The 21,106-nt window shown below is 32.6% G+C and overlaps 1 protein-coding gene across 3 annotated transcripts in view; it reads right to left on the bottom strand.

The window, feature by feature from the left end:
- The window catches only part of SPAG16 (sperm associated antigen 16), a 137,564-nt gene that overhangs the window by 43,318 nt on the left and 73,140 nt on the right, over positions 1–21,106 (bottom strand). Inside the window, exon 10 of one of the 3 annotated variants that reach the window (XM_047773420.1) lies at positions 14,023–15,598. The exons of the other annotated variants lie outside the window; for them this stretch is intronic. Coding sequence (XP_047629376.1) covers positions 15,362–15,598 — 237 coding nt within the window. The 3' untranslated portion in view covers positions 14,023–15,361. Of the gene's footprint in view, positions 1–14,022; positions 15,599–21,106 lie in introns of those variants that run through there. 3 annotated transcript variants of the gene reach the window in all.

Here is a 21,106-nt window from a genome sequence, read left to right as displayed (position 1 = left end):
GAGAACACCATCAATACTGCTGCTCAAGGCAAAAACATTGTTCCTTCTCTTGCTCTCTCACACACTACAAAAGGAATCAACCACCAATATCCACCAGTTTGCTTAATCAACAAATCTGTCCATGCCATTCCCTCACTACCCTGTTAACTTTTCTAGCTAAACTGTCTTTATCTCTCACCGAGATCACTGGATTTATCCCTGACCTGGCATCATGCTTCAAGTTTTGCTTCATTTCAACTTTTTAAAATGATTTTTGTTTCTGTCTTTTGTCTTTTTAGGGCCATACTTGCAGCATATGGAAGTTCCCAGGCTAGGGATTGAAATGTAGCTGTAGATCACTGAGCTAGGCCAGGGATTGAACCTTCATCCTCATGGATACTAGTCGGGTTTGTTAACCACTGAGCCAAGATGAGTTTCTCTCAATTTCTTTTCAGGCACAAAGCTTATAAGCACAACATCTTCAGTGGGAGCCTGAAGGGTTACCTTAGGAAAAAGTTCCAACTCTTTGTTACGACTTCGAAAGGATTCCACGGCCTGGCCCAGGTCAGCTATGGGCATTGCATGTCCTTTGAATGCTTCCATGGCCACATTGAAAAGCTTTGGGCTGATTCCCAGATCTTTGCACGTGCCACTAGAGCTTCTCCTCTTCTTTATCCCCTCAAGCTTCAGCTTGGATGTCACTGATACAGAAGGGAGTTATCTCCCCCCGAAAAAAAGATTAAGTACATGCTTCTCTGCACTTCTTTAGAGTCTATACTGCTCTCATCAGAGAAGTTTTAACAATTGCTTTGCATTATTTTTCTCCCAACTGCTAGATTCTAAAGGCTTAGAATCTATGCCATAAATAGGCAGGAACTGTGTTTTGGTTTATTCATTGCACAGTCAGTCAGCACACAGTATATCGTCCAAAAAAATTTAGTAATCTGGAAAATCCAAAATTACATGGAGATTAAACAACACACTTCTAAATTAACAGGATTCAAAGAAAAACAATACTCAGAGAATTTTAAAAATATTTTGAACTAAATGAAAATTAAAATACAACTTTAAAAACCTGTCAGATGCACTGAAAGCAATGCATAGAGGGGAATTTATAGCAATGAATGCATGTATTAAAAAAAGATGAGTTCCTTAGTGGCTCAGTGGATTAAGGATCCAGCATGGTCACTGCAATGGCTCAGGTCATTCCTGTGAAGTAAGTTAGATCCCTGGCCTGGGAACTTTCAGACCAGCCTGGCTACAGATGGGGCCAAAAAAAAAATAAGTAAGTAAGTAAGTAAGTAAGTAAGTAAGTAAGTAAATAAATAAATAAATAAATAAATTTAAAAACTGAGAAATCTAAAATGAATCATCTAAATATATGTACTTTAGGAAATTAGAAAAAAAAGATCAAATTAAATCCAAAGTAAGTAGAAGAAAAGAAATAAGAATTAGAGCAGAGATTACTGAAATTGTAAAGGAAACCAGTAGATAAAATCAATAAAACTAAAAAAGGATTCTTTAAAAGGATCAATAAAATTGACAACACTTTAGTCAAGCTAACTAAGAGAGAAGCCACAATACTAACATTGGAAATGAAATAGGGGCATCATTACAAGTCACATGGGCAGTAAATGGGTAATGAGTAAATGGGTAAAAAAGGAACAAATCTACACCCATAAAATGAAAAACCTAGAACATGGAACAATTATTTGAATGACATAATCTGCCAAAACTCACTCAAAGAAATAGACAATCTGAATAGACTTAAATCTATTAAAGAGATTAAATCAATAATTAATAACTTTCCAAACCACAAAGCACCAGGCCCAGATGTGTTCACTGGTGAGTTCCACCAAAATTTAAGGAATAAATTACATCCATTATCTACGATCTTTTTCAGAGGATATATGCAGAGGGAATACTTCCTAAGCCATATACAAGTCCAGCACTGCCCTAACAATAAAACCAGAAAAAAACTACAGCCAAAGAAAAGTACAGACCAATATCTCTAGTGAATATAGACATGAAAATCTTCTGAAAATATAGCAAATTAAATATAATAATGCATAAAAAGGATTACACATCATAATCAAGTGGGATTTATTCCAGATACACAAGGTTGGTTCAACATCAAAAAATCAATCAATGTAACCCAGCACATCAACAAGCTAAAAAGAAAAATATCATATCACACATGAATGAGTAGATGCATAAAAAGCAATTGAAAAAATAACATCCAATCATGATAAAAAAAAAAAAAAACTCTCAGTGAACTAATAGAGGGAGACTACCTAACTTGGTAAACTGGGAATATAGGGAGAGCTACAAAACACTTCTAGTTAATATCATGCTTAATAGTAAGAAACTCAAAGCTTTCCTACTAAAAATAGAAACAAGGCAGGGATGTCCTGTCTCATCATTTCTTTTCAACATCACAGTGTAAGTCTTTGCTAATACAGTTAGGTGAGAAAAAGAAATAAAGGATATAGAGATTGAGAGGGAAGAAATAAAACTGTCTTTGTTCACAGATGACTGTCTATGCAGATAAGGCATAAAAATTGACCAAAAAAAGAAAACTGTTGGAACTAATAAGCAATTATAGCAAGATTTCAGGACACAAGATTAATACACAAAAGACAATAACTTTCCTATATAACAAAAATGGACAAGTAAAATTTGAAATTAAAGATATTACATTACATTAGCACCCCTGAAAATGAAATGCTTAGGTATAAATCAAACAAAAGATGTATAAGATCTACATCAGGAAAACTACAAAACTGATAAACAAAAATCAAAGAACAATATATATAGAGAGAGAGATTCCATGTTCATGAATAGGATTACTAAATAGCATCAAGATGTCAATTTTTTATAAATTAATCTATAGATTTAGTGCAATGCTAATTAAAATCCAGGCAAGATAATTTTTAGTTACTGAAGCACTAATTCTAAAATAAATATGGAGCTACAAAAAAATGCAGAGTAGCTACATACCATTGAAGAAGAAAACAAAGTTGAAAGACTGACATTACACATCTTCAACACACTATAAAGATACAGTAAGCAGGACAGTACAGTATTCACAAAAGAATAAACAGATGAATGAAACAAAATAAAGATCCTAGAAGTAGATCCACTTGAATATAGTTAATTGATCTTTTATAAAACAGCAAAGGCAAATACCATGAAGCAAAGATAGTCTTTTCAACAAATGGTGCTAAAAAAACTGGACATCCACCAAAAACGTATCTAGACAAAGACATTACACCCTTCAGAAAATTTAATTCAAAATGGGTCACAGACTTAAATGTAAAACACAAAACTATAAAGCTTCTAAAAAAATAACACAGGAGAAAACAGCAGATGACCTAGAGTATGATATATATTTTTATATACAGTACCAAAGGCATGATCAATGAGAGAAAAAAATTGATAAACTAGATTTCATTAAATCTAAAAGCTTCTGCTCTGCAAAAGACAAGGAGAAGAGAGTAACACAAGCCACTGACTGATAGCAAATATTTGAAAGCATACATTTTATAAAAGACTTCATCCAAAATATACAAAGAACTCTTGAACTTTAACAATAAAAAATCCAATAACCCAGTTTAAAAAATTACCAAAGACCTTAACAAATCCTATACAAAATGAGATAGACAGAGTGCAAATAAAAATATGAAAAAAAACTCCACATCATATGCCATCAGGAAAATGCAAATTAAAACAACAATGAGATACCACTGCACACTAATTTAAAAAGTTAAAATCCAGAACACTGACAACACTAAATGCTGGTAAGTTCGTGAAGCAAACAATCTGGTGGGAATGCAGTATACTACAGCCACTTTAGAAAATATTTTGGCAGATTCTTACAAAACTAAACAAAGTCTTAATATACAATTCAGCAATCACATCCCTTGGACATTTGGGTAACCATTTTTTATTCAAAAATTGAAAACAAATAGCAACACAAAAACCAGAACAGAGATGTTTATAGTAGCTTTGTGCATAATTGCCAAAACTTGGAAGCAACTGAGATGTCCTTCAGTAGGTGACTGGACAAATAAATTGTGGTACATCCAGACAATGGAGTAATACTCAGCACTAAAAATAAGTTATTTAACCAAGTAATATGCATGGAGGAAATGCATATTACTAAGTGAAAGAAAGCAATCTAAAAAGGCTACAAGCTTGGGATTTCCTGTCGTGGCTCAGTGGTAACAAACCCGACAAGGATCCACAGGGAAACAGGTTCAATCCCTGGCCTTTCTCAGGGGGTTAAGGATCCAGGGTTGCCGTGAGCTGTGGTGTAGGTCGCAGATGCTGCTGAGATCCTGCGTTGCTGTGGCTGTGATGGAGGCCAAGGGCCACGGTTCTGATTCAACACTTATCCTGGGGATCTCCATATCCCGTGGGTGTGGCCCTAAAAAGCAAAAGATAAAAATAAAAAGGCTACAAGCGATACAGTTGCAACTACATGACATTCTGGAAAAGGCAAAACTATAGTAACAGGAAGAAGATCAGTGGCTACCTGGAGCTGGGGATAGGGATAGGGAGAGATGAAAAGGTGATACACAGAGGATTTTTAAGGTAGTAAAAATATTCTGTATGACACTATAATGATGGATACATTTCATTATATTTTTGTTCAACCTCTGTAATGTATAACACCAAAGGTGAACCAAATGTAAACTATGAACTTTGACGATTATGACAGGCCAACAAAATTTCATCAATTGTAATGAATGTACTATTCGGGTGGGAGATGATGATAATGGAGGAGGCTATGTGTGTTTTGGGGGAAAGGTTACATGAAAAATCTGTGTACCTTCTTCTCAATTTGCTGTGTGCCTGAAGCTGCTCTAAAAAAATTGTCTCAAAAATACTGAAAATCTATCTTAGAGCCATTAAATTGATGTTGAACTTTATTAGATAATATAACAATTTTCTGTATTATGAGTAGATGTTACCTGAACATTAAATTTGCTATTTAGTTATCTAATATACTAATAAAAGATAATATATTAATTAAAATATAAGAAAAATTATTAGTTAAGTTAAACTAGATAACATTAACCTTCCTTAAGATTTTTAACTATAGGAAAAATGAATCATTTAAAATGAGAAAAAAAGATACAAACCAAAAATATTTTGTTTAACAAAGACATAGGCTCCTATGAGATTGTTGTCAAAACCTACAAACACGTCTTAGTAAAAAACTGTCACCAGATTCTTAGTCAAGTGTACTTTTATTTACCGCATTACAAAATCATACAGAACACTCCACCAAGAACGAAACAGTGGCATCAGCTAGTTATACACAAATATAGTACATGACGTACAAATAAATTAGAACTTGACGTTTTCATTCATCATTTAGAAGGATCTAGGTCAAACAGTTATTATTTCTTATTTATTTGATATTAAACATAAATCAAACTGTCTTGGCTTCCTAGTGAAGGCAAAATGCTTAAATTTTTGCATTAGGAGTATGTCACAAGACTGGAAATTTATCACTTTTTTTGTCAAGCTAATCATGTGATAGTTTTGATAGGGAGAAAAATAATTGTCCACGAACACTTCATTTTTATATTAATTTTACTGTTTTAAAATGAGTTTTAAAACCCCAAAATTCATAATTAAAAAAACCCCACAAAATGACATTCATATTTAAAATATAATTTAAACTAAAAATTAAATACATTTATAAAGAAATGAAAATTATACATTTTCTGCAATAAAAAATCAAGAGCGCATCCTAAATTTTCATACCATTAGATGAACTAGATTAAAAAAAGTTATTGCCAAGTAATTAATTTTAAATTAAGCATATTTTCCCTCCTTTGGTATTTCTAGAAATTTAAAGTTCTAAGAGCATGTGTATATATTACAATAATCAAAATGTTTAACACCTAAGGGGACAATTAAAGAATACTGCCTTTGCTCAAAGAAAAGATATTAAGGTAGAAAAATTCCCAATCCTAAATGATATAGAGCAGTCTACAATGTACCACAATTTCAATGATTATCTAGGTTAGAGTCAATTAAAGAAAAAATGCACACTAAAATCCCATAACAAAGCACCCAGTAATGACTGCTTTGTACCTTAGAGTTCCACTGTACTGTGTGCTTGGACTTGTTAAATCAACAGTATTTTTGAATATCCTAATGGGGCTCCAGAAAGTATAGAAACTGTTGAAGGTCTTAGGAAGATACTGCAAAATAAAGCTGAAATGATACAGAGGCACATATAATTGAATATCTGAAGAGCTTTAGTAAAAAGCAGTGGTAGGCATATTCTGTGTATCTTAGAGATAAATCTAAGGGAGGCTGGGAGTAGAGTCTGTAGAATAAAATAAAGCAGATACCTGACTTTTTACCCTGAAGTGAATGGGATTGCCTCATGAATAGTAAATATTCTTCCCTTGAAAATGACCACAGTGAAAGGTTGCTGCTTTAGGTTGAAGTGATAGAGACTGATTCTTTCTCTCACAAATGCTAACAAAATATTTTCTATGTACTCATAATTACTACAATTACTTTGTTATGTTAACAAACCCCCCTAAACTTACCGGTTTAAAACAACCATGTATTATCATTGCTTATGGCTGACTGGACTCAGGTGGGTTGGCTCTCATACTGTGTGTCTTTTGCAGTTATAATCACACTGCGTTTGGGGCTGGAGTTATTTTAGGCCTTGACTGGCTGAATGTTCAAGAAGGCTTCTTCAATCACATGTCTGGCTATCTCAAATGGGATGGCTGCACAGCTAGCCTAGCCTCTTTATCTCTTTTCTCTATGTGGACTCTTCATATGGCAAGCTTCCTCATAGGACAACAGTCTCAGGGTTGTCAAATTTGTTACATGGTAGTCTTTTCCCCCAGGTAATATTTAAGAGACACTTCCAGAAACTGAAGAATGATATTTGGAGTACCACATGTTCCTGTTGTATTAATTTACCCTGTCATCTTTCAGCTCACTCTCAAGAATCCTTTTTAAACAACCTAATTTATCAGAAACCTTAATTATAAATGAATTTGCTGCTATAAGCACCTAGTTTTAAAACTAATCTTTTTATTTTTTATTTTATTATTTATTTATTTATTTATTTGTCTTTTGCCATTTCTAGGGCCACTCCCATGGCATATGGAGGTTCCCAGTCTAGGGGTTCCTACGCCAGAGCCACAGCAACACGGGATCCAAGCCACATCTGCAACCTACACCACAGTTCAGGGCAACGCCAGATCCTTAACCCACTGAGCAAGGCCAGGGATCGAACCCGTAACCTCATGGTTCCTAGTCGGATTTCGTTAACCACTAAGCCACGATGGGAACTCCTAAAACTAATCTTTTTAAATCATACTTTAAAAAAAAAAAAGGTAAATAACTTTCAATAGTATATGTAATTTTCTTTATAATTTTAAGAAAGTTGTTAAATTTTCAATATGACAAATTAAGTTAGGAAATGTATATAAAATACACCTAGTACAATACCTAGCATACTATGTGCTCAAGTGTTTTAGTTAGTATATACATACACACATAAACACACATACACACAGACACAACAATAATTTTCCTAGGAATAAAAACCATTATTGGATGTTTTATCCACTATTGGAACAATATTTCAACAACCTTATACTCCAAAAATTTGGAAATAGTACATAATCTTATGGATAGCACTACAAACATAGGAACATTTCAGTATAGTGTATAGTATGTGTATGAGCTTCTGTAGAAGAGCATAGCATTTTTTTCTAGAAGACATATTTTAAGAAAATGCAATGAGAATGGTAACAATATTAACCTGTTCTTTTATGCTTCAGTAAAATCATTAACACTCTTGTATCAACATATTAATTAACAGCATTATCCAAGATAACCCAATAGTATTTGATATCATAGATTGAAAAGATCCTCATATTACAAATATTTATGAACCCAGTACTATAAGCCTAATACTCTAGATCTTTAAAAATATCAATTTAATAATGACTTTTAATTAACCTTCTAATTTATTCTTTGTGACACTATTGTTTACCTCACCTTCTTGGATCTACGTCCTCTTGTTAAGATATTTTTTTCCTACCCTTACATTTTATGGCATGGTGTTTCCTTTTTATTCCACAATCTCATTGTGATGTAATATCAATCTCAGACTTTAGCTACTAGCCCTTCTCCAAAAAAGGGTGAGTCTGGAGGCCAGTGGGGAAGGGAATAAACTAGTGGAAAGTAAAGAGCCAAAATAAAAATAATTATTAGTGCTACCAGATGTCACCCTCTAAGTAACTTAGAGAAGTTAATATGGAAAGTAGGCTAGGATTTATTAAGGGCATAAAAACGATAAAATTTTGATTCTTAAAGGTTTAGTGAGGTGCTGAGAGCAACAATGCTAAGGTATATATGATTTCTAAACTCAAGATTTTTCTGTAGAACATAATACTCTTCAATCCAAATAAGGTAATTATAATGTATATTTTATGTAATTAAAATCCAATGTTTTGAGTTTTCTGGTTTATAAAATTATCCCATAAATCACCTAAATATAAATTATAAACATTAATATATGGCTAAATAAAATAATGTGCATTAATATCCCAAAGTTAGAAGCTTAGAAACAAGTGAAATAATATTACACTTCTCCCTAAGGATAAAAATCATTTAATCTAGCATCAGAAATCCTCAGAACTGGTATTCTCTCATCTTCCTTGGTATCCTCCATTCCTTCCCACGGCCTCCCACAATGAGAATGAATGAAAGGATAAAGTCAGAGTAGCCTTTTCTTCAACTACTAAATCTCTACTGTCTGATTCATAATAAGAAGTAGAAAAAAAATTGAAAAAGGGGAGACTATTGAAAAAGATTAAAAATGCTATATATAGTAATCCATTATATACAAATATATGTATTAATATATGCTATACACATACTAATCCACTATTTTGGGCTATTGATTTAAAAAAGGAACTTAAGTAAACCTCCCTTGTGATTACTCATAATTTTATTTCACCTTATACCTCCATTAGTTATCTAAATCTAAAGTTCCTTTTTCACATTACTTCAATACCTACAATTCCTATATTAACCAAGTAAATGCACTTCCCAAACCCATCCTTTTCTTTCTCATCTTTTCCAGGGCAATTCTAATCAATAGTTCGGTTTATCCACTGAGTATAAAATAGTTTAATTCCAATTAGTAGAATGTTATTCCAAAGACATACAGAATGGGAATCTTGATTGCTAAAATTAAATGAGGGACTCAGCAGTATATTAAACTACATCTTCTGAAGGATTTCTCCGTTGAAAAACAACCAAAATCCAAGTAAATCATAATTTTATTGCATTGTTACACTCAAGAGAAGTTGAAGAAGGCAAATTCAAGGGAAAATAGCTAATTAACATATGAGTTATAAACAGTAAGCACATACAAAAAAAATGTATTGCCATGATGACAAATGCTGAAATAGAACTGCAATCTAGAAACTAAGCTGTAGGCTAGTCATAAAACAAAGACATAGAATCATAGAAATTGTTTAAATAAATTAAAAGTATACACAAGCAAATGCAAGCAACAAGAAATTATCAAGAATTATGAAAAATGATCTTAAAAGAACCAAATGTAGCCTTTAAAAGTAAAAGACAAGTTTGTTCACATATAAAAACACAAAGGATGGATTAAAAAAGATTGATAAATACAGAGAAGTAGAAGATAAGAATGAAGACATTCTAAGAATGCAGCACAAGGAAAGAAGAATATAAAAAATATAAAAGGGGTTTAAGTATGGAAGATAGAATGATACAGTATAACCTACACCTAATTATAGACATGGAAGGAATAAATTTTTTAAAATGAAGGAAAAGTAAAACTTACTGCAGTAATGAATGGGAAATTTGAAAAGTGAAAAAACAAAACGAAAAAAAACACCTGCTACCCAAACATAGGGATCATAACATATCCATGAGATAAATTAAAAAATATATCTATTATGGTGAAACTCCTGGACAAAAAAAAAGGGAGGGCAAAGATGAAATCTTTAAAAAGTCAGAAAAATTACATGAATACGTAGATAAATCCATATGTGTATGTGTGTAAAAAAACATTAGACATAAAATATAGTATTAAATTTGATTTAAAATGTATTTAAATTTTTTAAAGAAAAAAGAGAAAGAAAAGATTATTACAAATGATGTTTCAATTCATCTAGTTGATATAATTCTAAACTTAGCATCTATTAAAATAGCTTAAAAGGTATAAAGCAAAAATTGATTAAAGTATAGGAAAAGACTGAAAAAATCCATCAATTTACTCAAGTATTGATGTTGACCAAAATATAATATAGATATAGAAGATCTGAATATATGAAAATAAAACTTATTGAAATATATATGAAATTCTGAACTCCAAAGTTAGAAAATACACATTCTTCTGAAGTACACACACTTAATAAAAATGGAACATAAAGCATTTTTACTAAGAGGATAAAAGTTAATCTGATAAAACAGAAATATTTGAAAAAGAGTGGGTTGAAACAAATAGAAAATAATCCTCTCAAAAATAACTCTCCCAAAGTAAGTGATCAAAGTTGGGAGTACCCACTGGTTCAGAGGTTAACCAACCTGACTAGTATCCATGAGGACATGGGTTGGAGGCCTTGCTCAGTGGGTTAAGGATCTAGAGTTGCCGTGACATGTGGTGTAGGTCACAGATGCGGCTCAGATCCCACATTGCTGTGGCTGTGGCACAGGCCGGTGGCTACACTCCAATTGGACCTCTAGCCTGGGAAACTCCATATGCCGCAAGTGTGACCCTAAAAATACAAAAAAAAAAAAAAAGTTGATCCACAGCTGAGCATGATGGACCAGGATTCCTTTCCCTTTTGTTCATCCATTAGGACACTGTCTTGATCTGTCTGTCTAAACGGTCAAAGATGGGTTATAGGCATACCCTTGTTCCATACAAATTGAAGAGAAATGAGTATAAAACAGTTCAAGCCTGATGCTCCTTTAGGGACTGGATCATGTATCAGTGTAATATAATAAGAATCACAGTATGTCAGTGGTATATAAGAAGAAGCATTTAAATCTGGCTTGTGGGTCAGATGGAGGTCAGCTGATATGGATGGAACCTAGTTATGACAGCACTGATCCTTATGTCTTTCACTGAACCACAGACTAGTTGAGACCTGTTTTTCCAATGTCCATGGCAGAGGTACAGGAGAGCAAACCAAAATGTGCAGCACATACAATCCTGTTATGTTAGAGAATCAAGTTATGATTGGCCAAAACAAGTACATAATTAAGCTCTGTATTAATGATCAAAGTAGTACCTTCCTTGAAAATGAGGGGAAGGTATAAACATTTCTGAAAAATAACTTAATAGTCACACACCAAGTGCACATTCCACTGGCAAAATTTAGTGTTCGGTCACACATAGGTATAAAGGAGGTTGAGAAATAAAAGGTCTAACTACATAACTAGCTACATGATGAAAACTATAAAATAAAGAAAAGATATTTTGCTGGAAAACTAGCAATTTCTGCCACAGAAACTCCCAACATTTTTCAGTAATTTCTTTTGTACAAATTATGCATTCTGACCATAATTTATTTCAACTAGAAACATTAACAGTCAAAAAAAGATAACTTCAAATATATGCACAGGTAAATTTGAAAATATCCTCTAAATAAACCATCAAAAAAAAGAAAACATAATGAAGATCTTAAAACACTTAAGACTGAATAAAAATTAAGCTGCTATATATAAACACCTGCAGGATGAACTTAAAATAGAATCTAGGGGGAAATCTATGGTGTTAAAGATTTAGAATGGTGAAAAGGTCAAAAATTAATAAACTATGATTCCTACTTAAGAAGTGGAAAAAGAAACAAAGAACAATACCAAAGAGTGTAGACAGAAGGAAATTATAGCAATGAAAGCACAAAGTAATGAAAAGAATAGACATATAATAGAGAATTATAAAACTCAAAAGTTAGATCGTTGAAAATACCAATAAAATTCAAGAAGACAGATGAAAGGTGGGGAGAATTTGGAAGAGAGAACTCTAAGGAGGGAAGAAGATAAAGAGATGTCAAATATAAAAAGACAATATCACTATAGATTCATTAGAGATTAGAGAGATTTATTCATTGATAAAAATGCTACAAATATTTTAATGTTGGTAAATTAAAACTTGGACAAAATGGTCATATTCATGTAAATATATCACTTTGAAACTTACCAAAATTGATTCAAGAAGAAATAACCTCTACAGTTCTATTACATTAAAAAATCTGAATTCATAATATAAAATATTCCCAGAAATATATAGCAGCTCCTATTAGTTTAACCTAAGATTTCTACTCAGACATTTAAAGCACAGGTCTTCCATATTATAAAAACTCTTTCAAAGAAGAGAAAAATAAGGAATATTCTACAACTCATTAATGATATCAAAATTATAAAAAGGCAATGCCTAAAAAGGAAAATTAAAGGCCAGTTTTATTCATGAAATTGAAATAAGCATCCTAGAAAAAAAAAGTGCACTAGATCCAGTGATATACAAATCATAACACATGATGTATGTTAGTTTTATTCCAAGAATGAAAGAAAATGTTACATTACAAAATCCATAATGTCATTTTCCACATTAAAATGTTAATGAAGAAAATAATCTCAAAAGCAGAAAATTCAATATTCATTCATCATAAAAATAAAAGATTAACACTTAAATATGGTTTTAAAACTTGTCATTCATTTATGATATAAAAATTAATACTAATTCAGGATAAAACACAAACTTAGCATATGTGCACATAAAGGAAATACTTTTAACCCAATAAGGAATACCTACCAAAGATTTAAAACAAACATTATTTCTCGTATTGAACCATCAGAAGCATTCCCTCCAAAATAAAAAAACAGGGTAAGAATGCCTATTCCAACCCTTTCAATTTATATAGAGGTCCTAGACAATGCACGAAGATAAGAAATAGAAATAAAATTTTCCAGGATTAGAGAAGAAAAAAATCACAGCTATACTGTTCATAGATAATATCATTATTTATATGATGCCAGCTTTAGTAAGATCAGCCCAAAGAGAGAGAATGAAATTTAAATACAGGGACCTTGCTAAATTTACAATAGAGAGTTTAGCAAAGGTCCCTGTATTTAAGAGCAACTCAGAGTAATCGATTTTATTTCTATATGACAGCAACCAATAGAATGCGCAGTTTTCAGTTACTCATTCATTCAAACATGAATATTTATGTAATACTTACTATTGGCCAGACTGAGGATATAGCAATGAATAAAGCAGATAAATATTCCTGCTCCCATGGAGCTTACATTCTAGTGCAGAAGAGATACAACAGACAAGTTAATAAGTAAAACATAGGATGTAGGAGAAAGATATGTAAGAGATGTTAAGTGGGAAAAAAATCAAAGGAGGAAAGAGATCTAGGAAAGAAAAGGGAATGAGGGGCAGCATTAAATTTTAGATTCGGTGGCTATGGAAGGTCTCTCTAATAGGAGAAATTTAACTAAAGTTTTAAAGGAGCTTGAGAGGATGAGCCATTCAGATATCTGAAGGAAGACAACTCAGGCAGAGAAAACCTCAAGTGCAAAAGCCTGAAAGCAGGGCATGCCTGGAGTATTCTACAAACAAGGAAAAGGCTGGTGTGGCTGCAACTGAGTGAAAGATGGGAGAGTAGCTGGAAATGAGGTCAGAGAGATACAAAAAAAAGGGCTACACTACATATGGCCGCAGACTCTATAAGTTCTCCTATAGCTCTGGAAAGGATAGGAAGCCACCAGAAAGTTTTCAACAGAGAAACGTTATGGTAGATTTATGTTTTAAGAGGATCAGAGTAACTAGAGTGCTGCTGTGTTCAAAGAAGCCTGGAGGAAAATAAAGAAAAAAAAAAAATGGAAAGATCAGTTAGGAGGCTATTGCAATAATCCAGGCTAAAGATGATGAGAAAAAAAAAAAAAAAAAGATGGAAGAGTGGATATTTTTTAAAGATGGAACCAAAATAATTTCTTTTCATATCTGATGCAAAATGTGTAAAAGATAAATGACTTAAAGATAACTCCAGAGATTTTTGGTTAGGGAACTGGAAGGGCAGAGTTTCTATTAATTAAGATAAGGATATTGAAGGAGATAGAGCTTTAATGGGGAACCAATGTCTAATGGCAAGGTACAAATAAGCAGTTGGATATATAAACTAGAGTACAGAAAAGAGATCTCAGCTGAAGGCACAAATTAATGAGTCACTAATATACAGGTAATTTAATTTAAAGCTATGAGTCTGGGTGAGATGATCTAGGGAGTAACAGCACCAAAGAGAAGATGTCCCAGAACTTCGCTCCAGAACACCTCAACAAAGAGGTTGGGAATATGAGGAGCAAATAGCAGAGGATATGAAAAATTATGAGTTACTGGTAATAACAAGGCCAAAAGTGAAGCAAGTGGCTGAGAATGGAGAACAGGATCTCTTAAATGAGAAGATGCTGAGGAACTAAAAGTTCAGAGTGTTAGAAGGATCATCCACTCAATTTATAAATAAGAATTACGGCAGGAATGATTTTTACAAAAGTGATGATGTCATGGTGATTTTTTTAACCAAAAAAATAATAATAATAATAAATTATCTGAGAAGTGCCTGAAATACAAAGTTACTATTGAGTGAGATAATCTGATGATGTGAGATTTAAGGCAAGGTGGACTCATGAATGAGGTAGGAGAAGAGAGTGAAAGTAGCACGGAGAGCAAAGGGGACAAGTATGGGACCTCTAAGTCCAGTACTACAGTTGAGTGGAAGCAGTGTGGAGTACCCCTGACGGCTTTAGGTCATGGTATGCCAGAACTGTCTCAGAGGAGCTGACTACAGACATCTCTTCTCAATTTCACCTTTGGTGAAATAAGACGGTAGTTTGAATGGCTATGGCATAAGTATTCATAGCACAGAAACTGAGAAATACTACAAATCAAGGCTTTTTCCCCCAAAAGAGCTGATTATTAAACATTTACCAGAAACTTCCTCACATCAGGAGGAACTATAAGCAGGGAAAAGCTAAATTTTAATTAGCACAGAAAGTGAACGGAACATTCACAGTAGAAGTTGATAATACAGAGGACTGTGCTCATCAACGATCCTGAGTTCCAGAGAGGACAGAGAAAAAGATTCGGGAGTCAGGAAAGGAGAAGAAGAGATTGGGTCAGAAAAAGTGACATGAGGAGCCTCAAGGAGGATTAGAGTTCTGGAATAAATGATGAACTAGGCGTTCTAGGCTCTTTATGAAGACTAAAAAGAACAAAATAAAACGGGTGCTGAAGAAAAAGACTGGGGAAGAAGAGGCCAGAAACAAGTGTTGCTCAGATTCTCCCCTTTGGCTCCCGCTGACAGAGGCACGAAGTCTGGTAGATGGGTGGTCTTATTCTGAGCACTTGGGCACTCTGTTGTCTCCTGCCAGTGATGTCCTGCGGAGGTGTGATCTTATTCCGAGTTTTAGAGTTCCCTCTCCACTCCTGATGATGGAGGTGTGGAGTTGGACAGAGGGCTGATCTTGCACTGAGCTCACAGGCACCCTCTTGGCTTCTGTTGAAGGAGGCCTCAAAGCCGACAAAGGGACAAGTTATTTAAACTACTTGTAAATATCATTTACAATAGCAAAAATTATAAGGTACTTAGAATTATACTTAACAAAAACATGTACAATATCTATATGAAAGAAGTATAAAAATGTTATCTGAAAGGCATTTTGTAAAATCCAAATAAATAGGGAGGTAAACCATGTTTATTCATGCACTGAAGGACTCAATATCATAAAGATGCTAGTTATCTCTCCATCAATCTAGAAAACCAAAACTATGCTAATAATGTTCTCAAGAAAAAATTTTTTAGGAATTTAGCAAGCCCATTTAAAAATTTATGGAGAATTATAGAATAGCTAAAATACTTCTGAATAACAAGAATAACGCTGAGGGAATTGCCCTAAGATATACTTACTAAAAACTGCTATATTTTAAAGCACAGTATACTAAATGAATATCACTTATATGTGGAATCTAAAAAAGTTACACTTTTAAAAAATATGGAGAATATGGTGGTTACTCTGAGATGGGAGGTGGAATCAGCTATGATGTTTAAGGATACAAACTTATATAATAAGTAGTAAATAAGTCATAGAGATCTAATGCATAGTATAATTAAAATAAACAATAATATTGTAGTATAATAATGTGATAATTACCACAATCTTGACAAATTAAAATACATAAATGTATCAAAGTAAAACACTACATACCTTAAACTTACACACCACAACTCACATTTACTCAAAAAAATATGGTTCTGACACAGAAGTAAACAAATTCAACAATGGAACATAAAGTCCAAAAGCAAACCCAAGTATACACAGAGACTAGTTAAATGACAGATCTGGTACTTGCAGACCACTGAGAAAAAGAAAAACTGTATAATAAACTGTGCTTGGATAAGCAATTATTTAAGTGAAAGCAAGTGAAACTTGATTCTTAACTATACTCCACATAAAGAAAATTCAATTTCAAGGTAAATGAATTTGAATTCAGTTTTGGGGCAATTTCAATACTACAATTGGAAAGTAAAATTTTATGATGAGACATCCCATTGAGATAAGATAGAGGACACATTTCTTCCCCTACTCTTCCCTACTAAGAACTATAGTACAAGACACAATGAAAGTAGAACTTCAAAATTTGGAAATAAGGTTAACTAGTTCAAGATACCAAAACTGAAGGAACAGCACACCAGGAGGATATTTTACTTCTATCTCCCAAACATAAGTTTAACTCAGGTCAGACTCCTAACCAAAAAACAAAAGGTAGTGAATTCTCTGACCATAACCAAATCAAACCAGAAATCAATAACAAAAGAAAACAAGAAAATCTCTTAACCATATGGAAATTAAACAACACACTTCTAAATAATCCATAGGTCAAAGAGGAAATCTCAAATAAAATAGAAACTAAAATATACAGAACTGAATGAAAATGAAAGTGTAACATATCAAAATAAGTGGTATGCAGCTAAAGCACTGAGAGGGCCATTCACAGCACTTTTATGCTTACATTAAAAAGAGTAATTATCTCAAGTCAATAATTTAAGTTTCTAATTCAAAAATGTTGAAAAAAAGAACATACGAAACTCAAAGCTGGACGAAGAATAAAGGAAATAATAAACTTAAAAGCAGAAATCAATGAAATTGAAAATACAAAAACAATTTAGAAAATCATGAAACAAAAAGGTAGTTATTTTTAACGAGTCAGTAAAAGTGATAAAACTCTATCCAGCAAGATTGACAAAAAAAAAAATAGGGAAAAGATATAAACAAAAAAATATCAAGCATACTGGAATAAAGGCTCTCACTGTAGATCATATGGCTATTAAAAGTATAAGGGAATGTTATGAACAACTTTATGCAAATTTACTGTCATAAATTTAACAATTTCAAAAATCACAAACTACTTAAACTCAATTGAAATGAAATAATAAACATATCCCTATAACTATTTAAAAAACTAAAATTATAATTTAAAATCTCCCCAAAAAGAAATCATCAAGTCCAGATGGTATTTGGAGAATTCTATCAAATATGTGAAAAATAATTAATAACTACACAGCAAGAAAAATAACTATTAATCCATGCAACAGCTGGGATGAATTTCAAGGGAATGATGCTGAGTATAAAAGTCAACCCCCAAAAGTTAAATATTATATGATTCCATTTTCAATAACAATCTTGAAATGACAACACTATAGATTTTAAAAAGAGATTAGTGGCTGTCTAGGGTTAGGGATTAGAGGAAGTGGAGTATTGGAAAGTGAATATGACTATAAAATAGTAATACCAGGGATCCTTGTGGTGATGCAACTATTCTACACCTTGACTGTATCACTTCAATATGGGATTGTGATATTGTACTTTACTTTTACAAAATGTTACCACTGAAGGAAAGTAGCTAAAGAGCATAGGAGGTCTCTCTGTATTATTTCTTACAACTGAATGTGACTCTGCAACTACCTCAAAATAAAAACGTTGGGTTTAAAAAAATTAGAGACATTGGTGGAACACAAAAATTTAAATAAATACTGTAGATTAAATGAGAGTACTAAATCAATGTTAATTTATTGATTTTAAAAATTACATTGTATTTATGTAAGAAAATGTCTATATTTTCATGAATTATACGCAAATATTTGATAAAGAAAAAAAACAACGAAAATACTAAAAGAAAATACTCAAGCAAAGCATTCTAATCTCGGGTTAGGAAAGATCTCTTAAACACAGGACAGTAAGGGTCACCATAAAAGAAATCTGACTACAGTAAAATGAAGAACTTTTTTCTGGGTTACTCCTTTAAAAATAAAAATTGAGGAGTTCCCTTCTTGGCTCAGTGGTTAACGAACCCAACTAGGATCCATGAGGATGTGAGTTTGATCCCTGGCTTTGCTCGGTGGGTTAAGAATTAGGAATTGCCCTGAGCTGTGGTGTAGGTCGCAGATGTGGCTCAGATCCCATGTTGCTGTGGCTGTGGCAGAGGCTGGCAGTGGCTATGGCATAGGCCAGCACCTATAGCTCTGATTCAACACCTAGCCTGGGAACTTCCCTATGCCGTGGGTGCAGCCCTAATAAAGCAAAAAAAATGAAGTTAAAAATTAAAATAGTGTGTATTTAATGTGTAAGAACATAACAAAATGAAGAACTTTTATTCATTAAAAGACGCTATAAACAAACAGAAAACATAAGTCACTGTCTAGGTTAAAATATATAAATTCATGCATCTGATCAAGGAATTAGAACCTAAAATATATTGCAAATTACTCTTCAAAGATCAAGAAACTAACAGAAAAATAGGCAAAATATATGAACAAACACTTCGAAGAAGCTAACGTAAATTTCCTATAAACGAAAGAAAGCATATTCAATTTAATTATTAACAAGAAAAGTAAAAATTAAGATCCATAAGGTAACATATTTTACTCATTAGACTGGCAAAAACAAAGAGCCCAATACCAAGTTCTGGAAAGGACACAGAATAATAGAAACTACGCGTGGGTTTGTAGACATGTCCAACTAATTCGAAAAAAAACATGACACCATCTAGTAAAATCCTTATCTCTCCAGCAATTCTAGTCCTAGATTAATATGCTACAGAAAAACTTGCCTCTGTGCACCTGGAAATGCGTGTACAAGAATTCTCATGGCATCACTGGTTATTGAACCAAGAGTTTGAAACAACCTGAGCATCCATGAATAACTGAACAGGAAAGTATATGTGTGAAATGAATTACAGCTACATAGAAGAACAGGGAAAAGACTTAGAAACAAGATACCAAAAGAAAAAAGCAAATTGTATAACACTACATATATAGTATATAACTTGCAGTTATGTTATTTACATATTTATGTAAATGTAGATAATATGCAATTTATGTTTATTATAGTTAAATTTACTCATAGTATATTTAAATTAAGTAAACATAACTTGAACACATTTATACATATATATAATATATGCATATATATATTTTTTTTTTTTTTGCACCCATGGCACATGGAAGTTTCCAGGCTAGGAGTAGAATTGGAGCTACAGCTGCTGGCCTACAGCCACAGCAACACAAGATCTGAGCCACTTCTGTGACCTACATCAGAGCTCACAGCAACAGCAGATCCCCAACCCACTGAGTGAGGCCAGGGATGGAACCCGCATCCTCATGGATACTGATCAGCTTTGTTTCCACTGTGCCACAATGAGAACTCCCCACATTTATATTTTAAATTGTGGTATCTTTAATACCTAAATATACAATTTTTCATAAAGTGTAATTTTAAAATACAAACATCATAGATACTGATATTGACTGAAGTTTTCAAAATGTTGTAAAATCCTAAGTATTTTTCATTACAATTTCATTTTTGTATTTTCTAAATCATTCATGCTTATGCATAATTCAAAACAGAGTTAAAAAACAGAATAATTAGTATTTCTTAATTACTTTTTTGTTATTATCATTTACTTCTTTTTACGTAAGGCAGAATATATTTAGTGTAATAATATATTTCTATTTATTTGATTTTCCATTCAGAACAGAATTATAAACAGGTTGGCTTAATCCTTATGTATTTAACATGGCACGATATTATGAATAAATATTTTGATTAATGTACTTCCTCTGGGATTTTTAATGAATTATTGCAACTGTTGAAGATAGTTATTCAACATTATTATCAAATTAAAGGCATTAAAATTCCCATTTGCACAGGATTTTAGACTTTTTAATATGTTCCTTATTTCTAAACTCTAAAAATAATGCAAAACTAATTTCCTTTTCTGCAACTTTAAGGATGCTAAATAGAATGATTTAACATCTTAATGTCATATTCGTAATTATTGGCAAAATGACAACCAGATCCTTAGCTGATACTAGAATCAGAATTCTGAGCAGAATTTTTTGCTCAAAGAATTACTTTGGGCAAAAAATAGTAGTAATAATTGCTTAGCAGTATTCATGACTACTCTACTAACTGCGACTAAACTCACTATAATAAAGCAAGGTATCTGCATGTAAGTGTGTTTAATTGCTCTTGAAGTGCACCATTAGCATCAGTGTGGAATACCACAAGATGATGACATGCACTGATACATCAGAGGTAAGGGGACCTTAATTCACATTTTCATATTGCTATCCTTAAACTATAAACTATTTTATAGAAACACCAACATATAGGATAAAGATATTACATAAGATGTCATGTTTTCACTAAGTGAATCAAAATATAAAATAGCCCCTAATGAAGTCGAGAGTTGTGTAGAATTTTATAAGCATAGTAGCACTTTCAAACAAATAACAAGAAACATGCAAACATTAATAAGAAAGTCAAAATTAACCACCAAAATGCTTTAATGTACATATCTCAGTGTGGATATAATCTGAAATAGGGAAACCATGCTTACAATCAATGAAAGCTACTGCTAAAATATATACAGGTTACCATATAATAAAATGACAAAAATGGTTAAAGGGTAATGAATCTAGAAGTCTTAACAGACTTCTATTCAGTGTTACCCACTCAT

Source organism: Phacochoerus africanus, chromosome 3 (assembly GCF_016906955.1).
Source record: "Phacochoerus africanus isolate WHEZ1 chromosome 3, ROS_Pafr_v1, whole genome shotgun sequence".
NCBI classification, from domain to species: domain Eukaryota; kingdom Metazoa; phylum Chordata; class Mammalia; order Artiodactyla; family Suidae; genus Phacochoerus; species Phacochoerus africanus.
Note: the sequence above shows the minus strand (reverse complement) of the source record. Positions and strands in the feature narration are given on the sequence as shown.